Source organism: Pelobates fuscus, chromosome 2 (genome assembly GCF_036172605.1).
Source record: "Pelobates fuscus isolate aPelFus1 chromosome 2, aPelFus1.pri, whole genome shotgun sequence".
In the NCBI taxonomy this organism is placed as follows: Eukaryota; Metazoa; Chordata; class Amphibia; order Anura; family Pelobatidae; genus Pelobates; species Pelobates fuscus.
In genome coordinates, this window is record NC_086318.1 from 351,399,170 (window position 1) to 351,416,930 (window position 17,761).

A 17,761-nucleotide genomic window follows, 5' to 3' on the forward strand; every position below is an offset into this window, starting at 1 on the left:
TTGGCACTGTGCAGCGTTTTGCCATACATGCACACTTGCTTCCCAATACTTCCCTATGAGAAAGCATTGGATTTGCTGAGATCATCGGCCTCGATGATCTCAACCAAAGTGGTGGAGCAGAATGCCAGAGACCAGTGCTCCGAGGGAGAAAGTGTAAGTAAACTCAAATTTTTAACCTTCGAGTGAGGCCTGGTCACCTAAATGGTGACAAGGGCCCATAGCATTAGTAATATATATTTCTATTCCTAATTCCATAATGTTCCTTTAAGTGCCTGACAATGAGGGGGACAACTGTACGAAAGTTCTGAAAATATTATATCTGAACTATCTGAATGCAAATTTCTGCTCCCGGCGAAAAAAAACATTTTTTTTTACTAACCTTCCTTTTATTACATTATTACAGTATATTTATGTATGTTTATCAATACATGTTTAGATTATAAACTGATTCTCTAATTCCATCAGTTTGTTGAGCCTATCTATCTTTTTATTTTATTTTATTTTTTTATTTATTTTTTTGGTATAATTGCACATATACAAAATGCAACTGATACCCATCAGCATATAATACGAATGATATATGTAAGATAAACATTCACAGCTTGATATAGCGGGGGATTTTGCCAGACTAGCAGGATAACTTCAGCCATGACCCAACAGTGTCTAAAAATAGAACCAATCCTCATATTATTAATGTAGATAGGCCTCGATTTAATACGTGTTCAAATAATTCAATGCTATTAGAAAAACTTTCAGAATAATTTATACACATAGATCGCCATTGGAGTCTACGTGCATTTTTATTAATAAATCATTTAGGAAGATTTTCTTTCTAACAGTATAGAATCATTAGGAAAGCTTATTATATCAACCCCATTATTCCAAAATGAAGTAGGTATAGCTCTAATCCAGAACAGTTATAAAGTATTCTAGCCAATGTAACCAAGCTTTCTCAGAGAGAATCAGTGAGGTTCCCCAGCGACTTAGTATTTCCCAATTAATTTAACCAGTTCTCAAGGATGGGAATACCAGTTTGTTTCCATAGGGCTGTAATTAAGGAGTTCAATGCATAAATTAGACATGATATTTCCTACTGAATGTCATGCTTTCAGATTAATTCTGCTCAAGTTCTTCTAGCAAGCATAATTACCAATTGTAATATAACCAACCAGTGGTGGAACTACCAGGGTAGCAAGGAACGCAACTGTGACCGGGCCCTGGAGTTCTGCCTGTCAGGGGAGAGCCATCAGGGATTGCAATTGCAAGCAAGGCAGCAGCAGGCATCTTACTCTACTTTGTTTGCTTGCCTGCAGCTGCCCTGAAAAGAGTCCAGCGACGGCTCCTTTCTTCAGCAGGGCCGGACTGGCCCACCGCCAGTCTGGTGGAACACTCAGAGGGGGCCGGCCGCGTTCCACGCTGGAGCCATCGGGCCGGGTGGCAGCCTCGCTGGTCCGGCGGCACTCCTAATGCTTTGGGGGGAGAGGGGGAGAAAGAGGCAGAGGGGGAAGCGAGAGACTGGGAAGGAGAGGGGAGACATGGACACAGAGGAGCAGTGAGGGGTAGAAAGAAACATACAGAGGGACTGGGGGGGAGACATAAAGGCTGTATATATCACTGGTGGATCCAGGGGGGCAACGGGCAATTGCCCCCCCTCCCCCAGAGGCACTCCCCTGCTGGCCAATGCAGGGCTGGCACTGTCCAAGCACCTTGTGCCTTCATGGACCGGAGGGAAGATCAGAGATCTCCCTCCCTGTTCTGCAGGCACCGTGCAGGCAGCCGGCAGGGGAGGGAGGAAGAGCGGACCCGGGAGCTCAGCCTGCAGCTCCTCCGGGTCCTTCTTGCATGAGTACAGAGCGTTGCTGCGGTTACAGCGCGCAGTGGTGAGAGTGAACTCTAGCCCCATACACACACTGCCCTCCCACACACACCATACACATTCACACACTGCCCCCCATACACACACTGCCCTCACACACACCATACACATTCACACACTGCCCCCATACACACACACATTGCCCCCCATACACACACCATACACATTTACACATTTCCCCACATACACTGCCCACCCATACACACACACAGCCCCCTATACACACATTGCCCCACACACACACACAGCCACCCATACACACATTGCCACACACACATACTCCAGCACAATAACATATTTAAAGTGAAGAGCGCACCCACAGGACTTCAAAATAAACAAGATAACGTAATTTTTTTACACTTGTACCCTACATACATTCACCATTTCAGTCCCATTACCAAGCTTTCCTTAATATGTCATGGTAGTTGGACTGAAACATTGGTTATATGCAAAGGCACGTCTGCTTAAAATAAATCTGCACTCTTGTTTTTTTGAAGCCTATCTGTGCTTTTTTCACGTTGGAGTAGTAATTTTTTATTTTAAGTTATCTTTTCAAATTCTAACTCTGTACCTGCACACTATGCTGGCGCAACGCATTATGGAGCTGGTAAATCATTTTTTTCCAGGGCTGCTTTTAATTTCCAGTCCGGCCCTGTTCTTCAGCCAGGTCATTGGCTGTCCAGTGGTATAATTGACACTGTGTATCCCTCCTGGGGATTCCCATCCTGCGCTCTGACTGCATATTGAGCTTCAGCAATGCAAGGGAGAGGATATTATAGAGAGTTGCCAGAAGAGATGCAGAGCATCAGTTATACTACCAAACCACCAGGGACCACATAACAGCAACTGCAACACTGGATCTCTAGTGTGTGAATCTGTGTATGTGTGTTAGTTTATGCAGCTGTACATATCTGTCAATGTATGTATCTGTGCATGTGTGCTAGTGTATCAGTGTATGTGTCTCATTGTTTGTGTGTATCAGTGCATGTGTGTCAGTATTTGTGTGTGTCACTGTATATGTGCATGTGTATGTGTGTGTCAGTGTATGTATCTGTTAATGTGGATCTGTGTGAATCTTTGCATGTATGTCAGTATGTGTTAATGTAACTGTGTATGGGTATCAATCTGTGTGTGTATCTCTCATTGTTTATCTGTGTATATATATATATATATGTCTATGGGCATATGTGTGGCAGTGTATGTGCCTTTCTGTAAATGGCAATGTGGACTGCAAGAAAAAGTATGTGAACCCTTTGGAATGATATGGATTTCTGCACAAATTGGTCATAAAATGTGATCTGATCATCATCTAAGTCACAACAATAGACAGTCCCAGTCTGCTTAAACTAATAACACACAAAGAATGAAATGTTGCCATGTTTTTATTGAACACACCATGTACACATTCACAGTGCAGGTGGAAAAAGTATGTGAACCCCTAGACTAATGACATCTGCAAGAGCTAATTGGAGTGAGATGTCAGCCAACTGGAGTCCAATCAATGAGATGAGATTGGAGGTGTTGGTTACAGCTGCCCTGCCCTATAAAAAACACACACCAGTTCTGGGTTTGCTTTTCACAAGAAGCATTGCCTGATGTGAATGATGCCTCGCACAAAAGAGCTCTCAGAAGACCTACTATTAAGAATTGTTGACTTGCATGAAGCTGGAAAGGGTTATAAAAGTATCTCCAAAAGCCTTGCTGTTCATCAGTCCATGGTAAGACTATAGTCTATAAATGGAGAAAGTTCAGCACTGCTGCTACTCTCCCTAGGAGTGGCCGTCCTGTAAAGATGACTGCAAGAGCACAGCGCAGACTGCTCAATGAGGTGAAGAAAAATCCTAGAGTGTCAGCTAAAGACTTACAAAAGTCACTGGCAAATGCTAACATCCCTGTTAGCGAATCTACAATACGTAAAACACTAAACAAGAATGGATTTCATGGGAGAATACCACAGAGGAAGCCACTGCTGTCCAAACAAAACATTGCTGCACGTTTACAGTTTGCACAAGAGCACCTGGATGTTCCACAGCAGTACTGGCAAAATATTCTGTGGACAGATTAAACCAAAGTTGAGTTGTTTGGAAGAAACACACAACACTATGTGTGGCGAAAAAGAGGCACAGCACACCAACATCAAAAACTCATCCCAACTGTGAAATATGGTGGTGGGGGCATCATGGTTTGGGGCTGCTTTGCTGCGTCAGGGCCTGGACGGATTGCTATCATCGAAGGAAAAATGAATTCCCAAGTTTATCAAGACATTTTGCAGGAGAACTTAACCCCTTAAGGACACGTGACATGTGTGACACGTCATGATTCCCTTTTATTCCAGAAGTTTGGTCCTTACGGGGTTAAGGCCATCTGTCTACTAGCTGAAGCTCAGCAGAAGATTCGTGTTGCAACAGGACAATGACCCAAAAGCATAGAAGTAAATCAACAACAGAATGGCTTAAACAGAAGAAAATACGCCTTCTGAAGTGGCCCAGTCAGAGTCCTGACCTCAACCCGATTGAGATGCTGTGGCAGGACCTCAAGAAAGCGATTCACACCAGACATCCCAAGAATATTGCTGAACTGAAACAGTTCTGTAAAGAGGAATGGTCAAGAATTACTCCTGACCGTTGTGCAAACGTTTGGTTGAAGTTATTGCTGCCAAAGGAGGTTCAACTAGTTATTAAATCCAAGGGTTCACGTACTTTTTCCACCTGCACTGTAAATGTTTACATGGTGTGTTCAATAAAAACATGGCAACATTTCATTCTTTGTGTGTTATTAGTTTAAGCAGACTGTGTGATTGTCTATTGTTGTGACTTAGATGATGATCAGATCACATTTTATGACCAATTTGTGCAGAAATCCATATCATTCCAAAGGGTTCACATACTTTTTCTTGCGACTGTATGTAACAGTGCATATGTATTTCTGAATATACATTTGCATGCAATCACCAATATTACACACAAACACACCCTACATTTATACACAATACTGTACACAAAACAGTCCTGCCTTTCAACATCAGCACTACACACAAACACACCCCTGTATTCGCATGCCAAAATTACAGACAATCACGGTGCATTATTATTATTATGTTTAAAGTTTCGCAGCACTGTACAATACTACATTAAAAAAAACTTGCATTCAAACACCAACACTACACACACCACTGATTTTAATTCCAACACCAAACACAAACAGACCCCCTGCATTTAAATATCAGTATTATACACAAACAAACAAACAAACAAACAAACAAACAAACAAACAAGCATTCACACAAATATACTCCATACAAAAGCATCCCTACATTCACAGACACTGTATACTGAGAGAACCCTGCAAGTATGAGTAAATAGTCATCATAGGATATGTACAGAGGCTGAGGATCTTCCTATTGGTCACCTCTGCTCTATAGCAGGACGGGGGGGGGGGGGGGTGGAGGGAGGGGCTTAAAGGGACACTCCAGGCACCCAGACCACTTCTGCCAATCGGAGTGGTCTGGGTGCCAACTCCCACTACTCTTAACCCTGCAAGTGTAATTATTACAGTTTTTTATAAAGTGCAATAATTACATTGCAGGGTTAACTTCACCTCTAGTGGCTGTCTACTAGACAGCCACTAGAGGGAACTTCCTGATTTCTAGCAAAGATTTTCTTTGCTAGAGCGTCGCTGGACATCCTCACGCTGTGTGAGGACCTCCAGCGTCGCTCATTTCCCCATAGGAAAGCATTGAAAATCTTTTTCAATGCTTTCCTATGGGAGCGCTAATGCGCATGCGCATTAGGTCTCCTCAGCCGGTGGGCGGGATCAGTCTCGCCCACCGGCCGACGGAGTCAGTAGGAGGAGCGGCGCGGAGGAGGAGACAGTGACGAGGGACATCGTCGCTGCCTCAGGTAAGTGACTGAAGGGGTTTTCACCCCTTCAGCAACTGGGGATTGGGGGGTGGGAGGGAGAGGGAACCTGCAGTGCCAGGAAAACGGATTGTTTTCCTGGCACTGGAGTTTTCCTTTAACGGATTCACCATGGCTCTGAAGATTCTAGTTACGCCCCAGTAAAAAAATTCCGATTCAGGGAGCCACCACAAACCCATGAATTAGAAATATACCTCTAACAAAAGTAGGACAACCCATATACAATAAAACTAGAAAATAATATGATCTGAGAAGCTCCATAAAAACATCAAATCAAGATACAAGATTTAAAAGACAGGTTCCCATTGTGTTGCCATGAATCCACAGAACACATGATATCTCTGTATGAATGAAGTCACCTTGAATTCCAGAATGCTTACTCTCTGCTTTTAAAAACACATGCAGATAATAGTTTTAGACAGAAGCCAAATGTTTGAACTTATAATGCTGCAGCATTTCCTGAAGGAAAAAAATCTGCTTTAATTTGGCACATTAGTTATGTCAAGACCCCCCATTCCACACTCACCACCTCAGGCTCAGTCTACTATTTCAGGGAAAACCCTTTCGTCGACACAGTACCCCTTCATGTGTATGTTATGTCAGTAAAGAATGTGACACTAAGATCTTTAAGTAATATTGTTTCTCTGAACCCTCCCCCCTCCCCCCCCACACACATATATATATATATATATATATATATATAAAACACCTTAATTGAGTGCACTCTGAGGTAAAAATTTGAATTGCATGCTTTATTGTGCGGTAGTCAACATTTCAGTCCTTATATTGGATTAAAGTATGTAAGTAACCCAATAGGAATTTCTTATATATGTTATACTCTGTTCCGGCTCTCTCACAGTTATATGATTGTATATACTTTTAACATTAGATATATGAGACAAAATTACACAGTCAGAAAGTTTCGATTTTTTTCCCCGCAGGGCACCGTCAAGTTTCTAATTAATATAATAGCATAAAATAGTTTGCATCATGTAACAATTTACTTTAAACATGCAGGGCCAGATTAACATGGGGGCTGATGAAGCTGCCGCTCCAGGCCCATGCAATAGGCCCATTGTCCCCTCAGGGGTGGGGGCTTGGGGACCCCTAGTCACCTTGGGGGGTGAGTAACATTTTCATTTAGGGCCCCCACCCGTCGCTCAGGGGTAGAGGCCGGGAGATAGGACAATAGGTCCCCCCCTCAGTCTTATTTAGGACCCCCATCCGCTGCTATGGGGTGCGTCATGTCCCTGAAGTCTAACTGCTCAAATATCTGCCATTTAGAAATTAATTCAATTTGTTTATGCAGCGATATCTACACCACTTCTGGGGACTCACCACACCTCTAGAAAACCTTACTGAAAAAGAGAACACATTTTTATATTACCGTATATACTCGAGTATAAGCCGAGTTTTTCAGCACATTTTTTGTGCTGAAAAACCGGAACTCGGCTTATACTCGAGTCAATAGTCTGTATTATGGCAATTTGCATTGCCATAATACAGACTGAGGGAGAGGGGGCTGGCAGAGATCTTACTTACCCGTCCTGCAGCTCCTGTCAGCTCTCTCCTCCTCCGCGCCGTCCGTTCAGCACCACGGTCAGCTCCCAGTGTAAATCTCGCGAGAGCCGCGGCTCTCGCGAGACTTACAGTGTGAGCTGACAGAAGAGCTGAACGGACGGCGCGGAGGAGGAGAGAGCTGACAGGAGCTGCAGGACGGGTAAGTAAGAGCTCTGCCAGCCCCCTCTCCCCCCCCCACTGAACTGCCAATGCTGGACCACCAGGGAAGGAGCCCCCCTCCCTGCCATGTATCAAGCAGGGAGGGGGGACGAAAATAAAAATAATAATTAAATACAAAATAATAATAAGAAATAATAATGAAAAAAATATATTAAAATAATAAAAAATAATAATAAATAAAATAATAAAATTGCCCACCCCCCCACCACTGCAACACACACACACACACACACACTGCACACATACACACACACTGCACTCATACACATACACACACACTGCACTCATACACACACTGCACTCATACACACACTGCATTCATACACACACACACTGTACACATACACACACACACACTGCACTTATACACACACACTGCACACATACACACACACACACACTGCACTCATACACACACTGCACTCATACACACACTGCACTCATACACACACTGCATTCATACACACACACTGCACACATACACACACACACACTGCACTTATACACACACACTGCACACATACACACACACACACACACACTGCACACATACACACACTGCACTCATACACACACTGCACTCATACACACACTGCACTCATACACACGCTGCATTCATACACACGCTGCATTCATATACACACGCTGCATTCATATACACACACTGCATTCATACACACACTGCATTCATACACACACACTGCATTCATTATACACACACTGCATTCATTATACACACACTGCACTCATACACATACACTGCACACATACACACACACACTGCACACATACACACACACTGCACACATACACACACACACATTGCACTCATACACACACACACACTGCACTCATACACACACACACACTGCACTCATACACACACACACTGCACTCATACACACACACACTGCACTCATATACACACACACACACACTGCACTCATATACACACACACACACACTGCACTCATACACACGCTGCACTCATACACACGCTGCACTCATACACACACGCTGCACTCATACACACACTGCACTCATACACACACTGCATTCATACACACACACTGCATTCATACACACACACTGCATTCATTATACACACACTGCATTCATTATACACACACTGTAAATAAATATTCAATTAATATATTTTTTTTAGGATCTAATTTTATTTAGAAATTTACCAGTAGCTGCTGCATTTCCCACCCTAGTCTTATACTCGAGTCAATAAGTTTTCCCAGTTTTTTGGGGTAGAATTATGGGCCTCGGCTTATATTCGGGTCGGCTTATACTCGAGTATATACGGTACCTTATTACACAGTATATTTAATTTAGAATTTCTTATCTCATGTTTGGTTAATAGCCTGCCAGAGCCTACAGCAGTCTTGTATATGATTAAAGATCTATTAACAGAGATAAATACTTCTAAAGTAAACATACTGAAATGTACAAAGTTAATGTTTTTTTCCTTAGAGGCTGTGTGAGTCACAGCCAGAGGATATGTGGCTAGAACTGCATAAAGAAAGTGATTTAACTCCTAAGTGGCAGAGAACTCAGCGTTGAGACTGCAGAGGCATGTTTCATACACCAAAACCACTTAATTATATGAATACTCCAAATACCTAAAGCACTGTATCTTGCTTTATGTGTGAAGATTGTGCCCTATTTTTTTATTTTACAAAAAGTGCAAATTTCAATAGAAATTGTTATTTCAATGTATTAACCTGGTTACACCCCCTGGCTGCTAATCAGCTCAATGGAGCTAAACTCAAGAGGTAGGCAACCGACCGGTACACCTGCCCTGCAAAGACTTCTCATTGAGCTGCAATGGAATTGATTGGACAGCCACAAAAAGCCTGGGCAGGGAAATGATGGCTTGCAAAGGTAGCAAAAGAGAAAAAAAAATCACAATTAACTGCATGCATGTTTTCATTGGGGGTATATCTACTAAATAGTATGTTTTATTTGTTTTGTATTTGGGTAGTGTCATGTCATTTTTAGCTAAAGTTGTTTTTGTGCATAGAGTTTCCCCTTAATTCCTACTCTAACGTAACACTTAAAATTATCATACACCAATATAGAAGATAACATTTTATAGGTCTGCAGGTGTCTAAGCAGCTATCAATGAATATCCAACTTTTCATTAGATTGGTTTCTACCTGACTGTCAGACTATTATACCATTAACAGAGAACTAATCGTGTGTGAATGTACACTGTACCTTTAGGAATCTCAGTATCTTGGACTGGATACTTTTCTGTCTGTTGGAAGAAGATACTTGTTACTTGTTATGTCACAGAATACATAGTATAATGTTATCTTCTGTAAACATTTATATAGCTAATCACTATAAATAGTGGTTCTACCCACAGTGTGGTAATGCCTATCCTACGCTTCATTCAGACGTTCTATTTTGCCTCTGTGCCATTCCCTCAATCATATCACAATTGGTTTCATTCCATGAGACATACATTTCAAAGTGACGCCGTTTCTGCTAATCTGGAAAAGGAAAATGTGTTGCATTTTGTTTTAAACGACTGTTGACTTCTAAGTAAATAGAAACTGAATTTGCTCTAATAGACAAATGTATCTTCGCTTGTGATGGCTTGAGTGTCTCTTTAAACCTCCAAATAGTGTTTTTATGCTGACTGTACCAAATGTATCGCTTTAGCAAACAATTGCTTCAGTGTTAACTTAATAAATATATCTCCATGTTTTCCATTCCAAACTTTGATCCATATACTAAATATATCAACTTAAAACCAAATCATGTCATGCATGAAATGATACTCACAGATTCAAATAGCAAAGTACTGGGTTCAGTGTCTTCCACAGGCTCCATGGCTTCATGATCTATTGGAATAATAACAAAATTTGGTTAAAAGCTGTAAAACAAACACTGTACGAGTCGCAATACACAATGTATACTTCTACTTGAATGTACCATGTATGTACTAGGTCACGCAACTATATCCACCAAAGAGTAATGCAACAACACACCAAAAATAAATGAATCTTAAAAAAGGTGGTATAGAGAGGAGGGCAAATCACAAGATAGCATAAGTGAACAACTTGTTAAAAATTGAATGGGACACAAGTTAGTGTTTGTTAAGTGTTATTTAAAAAACAAAAACTCCTTGGTGGACGGTGACGAAGATATTACTTACGATGAACATGCAGTGTCTCTGGTTGCTTAATATATAACACTGTTCAAATACATGTCATGTTACTTGGCTTTTGCACAAGCCACTATGCTAATGATCTATCACTATGTCTGCCAAGATGGAGAAATAAAGAATAAAAAAAAAGCTGTAAAACAAAGACTTTCTTTGTATGCTCAAATATCATAAAAGTGAGTGATCGTGTTACTTTGCATTATGATCTTCATTTTGCATTCTAGCAAGAAAGAATAACAGAAAACAGGTCCACCTTCTATAAGCACATCTATTTTCGGTGCAAAATAACTTTTGGGGGGGATGCGCTGCAGTGTTAGCACACATAATTCTTTGTAATATATCCTATTACATCTGACCTGGATTTGGGGAAAAAAAACTAATTTCAATCAGCCACAGCTTACGATGAGAAATGTGGAAGGTGGGGAGAATGTGGTTGGCTATCAAAAAATAGGTTTTGAAGCTAATGGACAGTTATATAAAATAAAGGATTTGATAAAATGTAATACACAAAATTGAATTTATATGTTAACCTGTCCTTGCGGATTAAAATATATAGGCAGGACAACTAGACAATTACGAACTAGGATATGTGAACATGCTTACAATATCAAGAGACAGTACCAACAGCATCAGGTACCCCTGCATTTTCAAAAGTTTCACAATTCTGACCATTCCCTGTTGGAATTCATGGGGATCCAACAGATAAATAAGAACTGGAGGGGGGGTAATTTTATTCAAAGTCTAGGTTGCACAGAAATGAGTTGGATATTTGAATTAAACACCCTCATTCCCAATGGACTTAACAATGACTTTGAAATCTGTCATTTTTTAACCCCTTAAGGACACATGACATGTGTGACATGTCATGATTCCCTTTTATTCCAGAAGTTTGGTCCTTAAGGGGTTAAATTAATTAGAATTTTTAAATTCAAAATATAATATTTAGTCCAAGCAAAACAATAGAGGGAATGTAACAAGTATCCACCTCCACCCTGACTTAATTTTAGTTTTATTTAATTGTATTTAATTTGCTCAATGGATTTTCTGCACATAACACTTTTTCTCTGTGCTTGTATATACACTTGCACTGTCACTTTAAATTGCATGGATAGTGGAGATAGTTATAGTATTTCTTTATAAGTGGTAATATACATCTGTAAGAATGCTATTGACATTGTTTCTTTTCCTAATCTCCTCACAACTAGGTACTTACAATATGTATGCTTATCATGTTTTATTTGAAACTGTATTTACAATATGTATCCTAATCATGTTCTATTTAAAATTGTGTATATGGGGGGCGGGGCTGAGCCACTGAGCGGATCAGTCGCATGTCTGCTGAGCTCCAGGAATTTTAGGCCTGTACCATGACTTAAACAAGCTAATCCCACAACAAACAGACCTAAATCGATACCAAAGCATACTGAAGAGGAGGCTGCCTGATCCCACAAGTACCACGTTGAAGCTCTGGCCGCTCCGGCGATACCCCGCGGACTGCGGCCTAGTGGAGCGGAGGACGGGGTGGACGGCCGCCGCCCTGCCCTACTGCCACGGGCCGTTAACTCGCACGCTGGAGAGAGCTGCAACGGGAGCAGATCCTCCCCCCCCCCCCATTGAGAAATGCTTTCCTATGGACTGTTTGAATGCACGAGGGGCTCTTGTCGCGCATGCGCATTCAGCTCCACTCGGGAGCTGACGTCGGCGGGGGAGGAGAGGTCACCAGCACCGAGGGAGCCCGGCACTGGATTAAGGTAAGCTGCTGAAGGGGTTTTAATCAGCGCCAAAGGAGGGGAACTCTGAGGGTGGGGGCACCCTTAGGGCACTATAGTTTTAGGAAAACGGGTTTGTTTTCCTGACACTATAGTGATCCTTTAAAGCGGCACTGTCATGCCGAACTTACCTTTCTTTAATTGATTCATCTTCTCTTCCTCTGTCAGGATCTGTTCTTCATTTCTTCCTGTGTGCTCTAGTTTTCTTTAAAACACAAGACAAAGTACTTTGTCTTATGGAGGTTTCCTATACTTGACCAGCAGAGGAACAAAGTGTGCTTAATTTTTGGTGGTCAAAGCAATTTTCCCACAATTCTCACCTTCCCCCGTGTTCCCGCGAAGCCTCCCTTCACATTTCCCGAACGTCCTGTCACTTAGACAGGACGCCGGCTAAGCTACCGAATTTCGTCCTAACAGAATGAGAACAGTTTCTCCATTCATATTAGGACACAATTAGGGACTTTGTCAGAATGAATGAAACTCCGATCCTATTCGTGCCGCGGCTACATCTTGCAGCCGCTTAGTAGATAGCTCCCTAATTCCTACGGTATTAGGGAGCTATCTACCAAAAGGCTGAAAGACCTAAATTGGTCTTTCAGCCAAATGTACTAATACTAAGTAAAGATTACTTAGTATTAGTAAATTCTGCCCCTACTCGCTATGCCGCGAGTAGGGGCATGTCTACTAAACAGTGAGCAACAGTAAAAACAAAAAACTCTGGTATTCCCCCTCCCGAGCCCCCACCCGTGCTGCGCAAGTGGGGGCTATTAAACTGAAGGGGGATCTATTGCCCCCCCGCCCGGCCCACACCCCTGACCGGCAGGTGGGGGCCCTATATAAAAATGGAGGGGGGCTTATTGTCCTCCACTCTGCCCCACCCCTGAGCGGCGGGTGGGGGCCCTAGATAAAAATGGGGGGAACCTATTGTCCTCCCCCTGGCCCCATCCCCTGAGCGGTGGGTGGGAGCCCTAAATAACAATAAGAGGGGGACCTATTGTCCTGCCCTCCCTGCAGCTCCCACCACTGAGCGGCGGGTGGGGGCCCTAATTAACAACAGAGGGGGACCTATTGTCCTCCTTCTGGCCCCCTGCCCTGAGCGGCGGGTTGGGGCCATAAATAACAATAGGGGAGGACCTTTTGGCTAAATGAAAATGTTACCCCCCCAGGTTACTAGGGGTACCCAAGCCCCTAGTCACCCGCCCACACAAAAAAATAATTAGTCCCCTACCTACCACCCCCTCACCCAAAAATAGTGAGGGGGGAACAAGAGAACAAAATACCTGTAAAAAAAAAAAAAAAAAAAACTTACCATTTGATGTCTTCTTTTTTCTAAAATCTTTTTTTTCAGCCCCCAAAAAGGCCAAATAAAACTCCATAATACCCGTCGAACTTTGAAAATAAAATAAAGAACCTGAGTGCAAAAAAAAAATCAAACGGAAAAAAAACCCTGACGCTAAAAGAATAATCCATCTTCACCCATGGAGGGCACCGCGCAGATTAAGCTCCGCAGGGTGGGGATAGGCTTATAACGCCTTCCCACGCCCTGCAATTAGGCACAGAGCGCTCTGATTGATTGGTTTAAGCAGGTAACTGGCAAGAGACTGGCAGGTAAGTCTCTACATTTACCTGTCACAGGACTCTGATTGGTTGGCTTGAAATCCAACCAACCAGAGTGCTCTGTGTTATTTTACACAGGGTGGGAAAGTTATTTGGAATTTTCCCATGCTGTGTAATTTGACTCATAACTCTCTGATTGGTTGATTGAAAGCAATTGAAAGTGTCTTGTTTTGGGTCAAATTTAATCTTTAATTAGTATTTGTTACGTATTCATCTGCACATAAAATTGTGGTGAATGGCATTTACTGTCCTGACAGGAAAAGTTGTGCCGAGCAACATTACCATCCTGACAGGAAAAGTTGTGCCGAGCAGCAATCATGCACATGGAAACCTGGTAATTGCCTTTGGGGTCAAAGGCCGGTTACAGCCAATCGGATCCACAGGAGGGGTATTTAAACCCAATTCTCCTCTTGCTCATTGCCCAGTCGTGATTTCATGCCTATGGTTATCCGAGAGTGCATTCCTGATCTTAATTGGACTTTGGCTTTGTTTTGACTTCCCTGATATCTGGTATTCTTGACTTTTGGCTTTCCCTCATCTTTGTGTCTGATTCTGTGTCCCTGACCTCGGCAAGTATTTTGACTATTCTTGGAGACGTTAAGTTATGCGTTATCCTTAGTCCTTGGTGTGACACAGTACTGCGTGCTGGATCAACCTGTAATCCTGACATTACGACAGGGCCATAGATCTTGCAGAATTGTGTCAGCACATAGCAGCTTGTGAGAGAAAGCTAAAGGAGAATGATCACCGTATGGATCAATTTGCCCAGGCTTTTAGCACGCTCCTTACTAGGACGGTTCATTTACAACCTGAGGCTTCTCTGATTATGTCACCACTGCCTAATGTACCTCCACCTATAGTATATAAGGCACCTATGATCTCCTTATCTCCTCCCCCGCATTTTTCTGGTAATATCCAGGAATGTAGGGGATTTCTCAATCAGATTGAGTACCACTTTGAGGCCTCACCTGGTTCATTTCCTTCAGATAGAGCTAAGATTGGGTATCTGATGAACCAACTTAAAGGTAAGGCCTTAACCTGGGCTAATCCATTGTGAGAAAGTAATATCACTTATTGTTACCAGAAATTCCTGGCGGAATACAAACTGATGTTTGAACCATTAGGCAGAGAGGAAGACACCTCCACTGCCCTAATGCATATCAAACAAGGGAACCGGTCTATCTCGGATTATGCCATAGAATTTCGTACCTTGGCATCTGAGGTAGACTGGACTAACAACGGATTAATCGCTGCTTTTAAAAAAGGATTATCCGAAGTTATACTTGATGAAATTGCTGCCAAAGACCTACCTAAGGGGTTAAATGACTTTATTATCTATGTGATGCAGATCGATAAAGACTCAGGACCAGGGAAATTACTAGAAACAGAACTAGACGTTTGACTATGTCACTAGCACCTCAATTCCCCAAACCTGTTGTCCCTGACCTCTCGACGCTGTCTGAACCCGAACCTATGCAGTTAGGGGTTACAGGACTGTAGGCAGAGAAATATTATAGGAGAAGAGAGGGTTTGTGCGTATATTGTGACAAGAAAGGGCATATGAGAGATGCTTGTCCTATACGTCCGGAAAACTTCCGCACCTAAGAACCTTAAGGGGACAGGTCTTAGGTGTAATGGATATCTCCTCTAGTAATTCCCGAAGCAGATTTTTTCTTGACATTTCCGCCTTTTGCAACGAGGAGAACTTTTCATGCAAAGCCCTGGTTGACTCAGATGCAGCTGGTAACTTTATTGATTTGTATTTTGTTAAAAAAACAAGGAGAGATCATCACCTGTAGCGGTTGAGGCTATTGATGGGAGACCCCTATCTCAACCTCTTATTACCCATCAGACCTTGCCTATTTGCATTACGATAGGAGCTTTGCATAAGGAAGACATTACTTTCCAGATAATCGCTTCCCCTTCTTGTCCTATCATTTTAGGGTTCCCTTGGCTCATCAAGCATTACCCTCATATTGACTGGACTAGAGGGGAAGTACTGGAATGGGGTAGAGACTTCAGGAAAGCTGCATGTTAACCATTTCTTGAAAAGTGGACATTGTTGCTTTACCCGCTGCTATGTCTCTGACTTCCGAAATTCCCATACAGTATTGGGAGGTTAGAGAGGTGTTTAGTAAAAGCCAGACTAATGCTCTTTCTCCACACAGATCTTATGATTGTTCCATTGATCTGTTGCCCAGGGCTATGCCTCCTAAAGGAGCGGTATATGCCCTATCCCCACAGGAAAGTAAAATCATGGATGAGTACATCAAGGAATCTTTAAGTAAGGGCCATATATGTAAATCATCCTCGCCTGCTGGTGCAGGGTTCTTTTTTGTAGCTAAGAAAGATGGAGAATTACGACCTTGTATAGACCACAGGGCATTAAACAAGATTACTATCAATAATGCCTATCCCATTCCCCTTATATCTGAATTGTTTGATAGACTCCAGGGTGCTAAGATCTTCACTAAGCTTGACCTTAGGAGTGTGTACAATTTGGTGATAATTAGGGAGGCTCATGAATGGATGACAGCGTTTAACACTAGGACTGGGCACTACGAATATCTTGTTATGCCCTTCGGGTTATGTAATGCTCCGGACATATTTCCAGACTTCATTAATGATGAACTTAGAGACTATATTTACTCTTTTGTGCTTGTATACCTGGATGATATCCTTATTTATTACCCTGACATCCAAACTCATCTTGATCATGTCAAACAAGTTTTACAAACTTTGCTTAAAAATGGTCTTTATTGTAAACTTGAAAAATGCGTATTTGATTAACATGAGGTTCAGTTTTTGGGGTATAACATTTGTGCCTCTGGTTTCCAAATGGATCCTCGCTAACTAGAGGCTGTTCTACAATGGCCATTACCCAGTGAGTTAAAAGCCATACAGAGGTTTATTGGTTTCTCTTACTATTACAGGAGATTCATCAAAGGTTTCATAGCCCCCATCACCAATATTACACGCAAGGGGGCTAATTGTACTATATGGCCTAAAGAAGCTACAAAGGCTTTTGAGCTTCTTAAACAAATGTTCGCATCTGCTGACATATTAAATCTTTCCTACTTGAGGTTGACGCCTCCAAAACAGGAGTCGGGGCTATTCTTTCTCAGAGAGAGAGTCAGGATGCCCCTTTGCATCCTTGTGGTTACTTCTCCAGAAAGTTGTCTCCTGACAAGCGTAACTATGACATTGGTAATAGAGAACTGTTAGCCATCATACTAGCGCTTAAGGAATGGCGACATCTTTTGGAGGGTTCCAAGTATCCCATTCTGATTATTACTGATCACAAAAACCTTAGATATATCGGGGATGCCAAACGACTGTCTTCTAGACATGCTAGATGGTCATTATTTTTGTCTCGCTTTAACTTCATTATCACCTACAGACCCGGTTCTAAGAACGTTAAAGCTGATGCCCTGTCTAGGCAATTTGACGTTGAATCAGATCTAGAACAATATACATCCCCTATTATTTCTCCTGAGTGTATTATTGCATCCACTCTCCTTTCTTTATCGTCCTCTTTGCTCCGTGCTATCATGGCGGCTCAGCCCCAGGCACCTTGCAACAAACCTCAAGATAAATTGTTTATTCCATTGCCTGACAGGAAAGAGGTGTTGAAGGTATTCCATGACAATGTGACCGCTGG

The 17,761-nt window shown here is 42.3% G+C and overlaps 1 protein-coding gene across 1 annotated transcript in view; it reads right to left on the reverse strand.

The window, feature by feature from the left end:
• EDARADD (EDAR associated via death domain) overlaps positions 1-17,761 on the reverse strand; it is a 76,450-nt gene that overhangs the window by 27,236 nt on the left and 31,453 nt on the right. Inside the window, exons 2-3 of the mRNA XM_063441361.1 lie at positions 10,333-10,391; positions 9,760-9,799 (exon numbers count right to left, since the gene is read on the reverse strand). Of these exons, the coding sequence (XP_063297431.1) occupies positions 9,760-9,799; positions 10,333-10,391 (99 nt within the window). The remainder of the gene's footprint in view (positions 1-9,759; positions 9,800-10,332; positions 10,392-17,761) is intronic.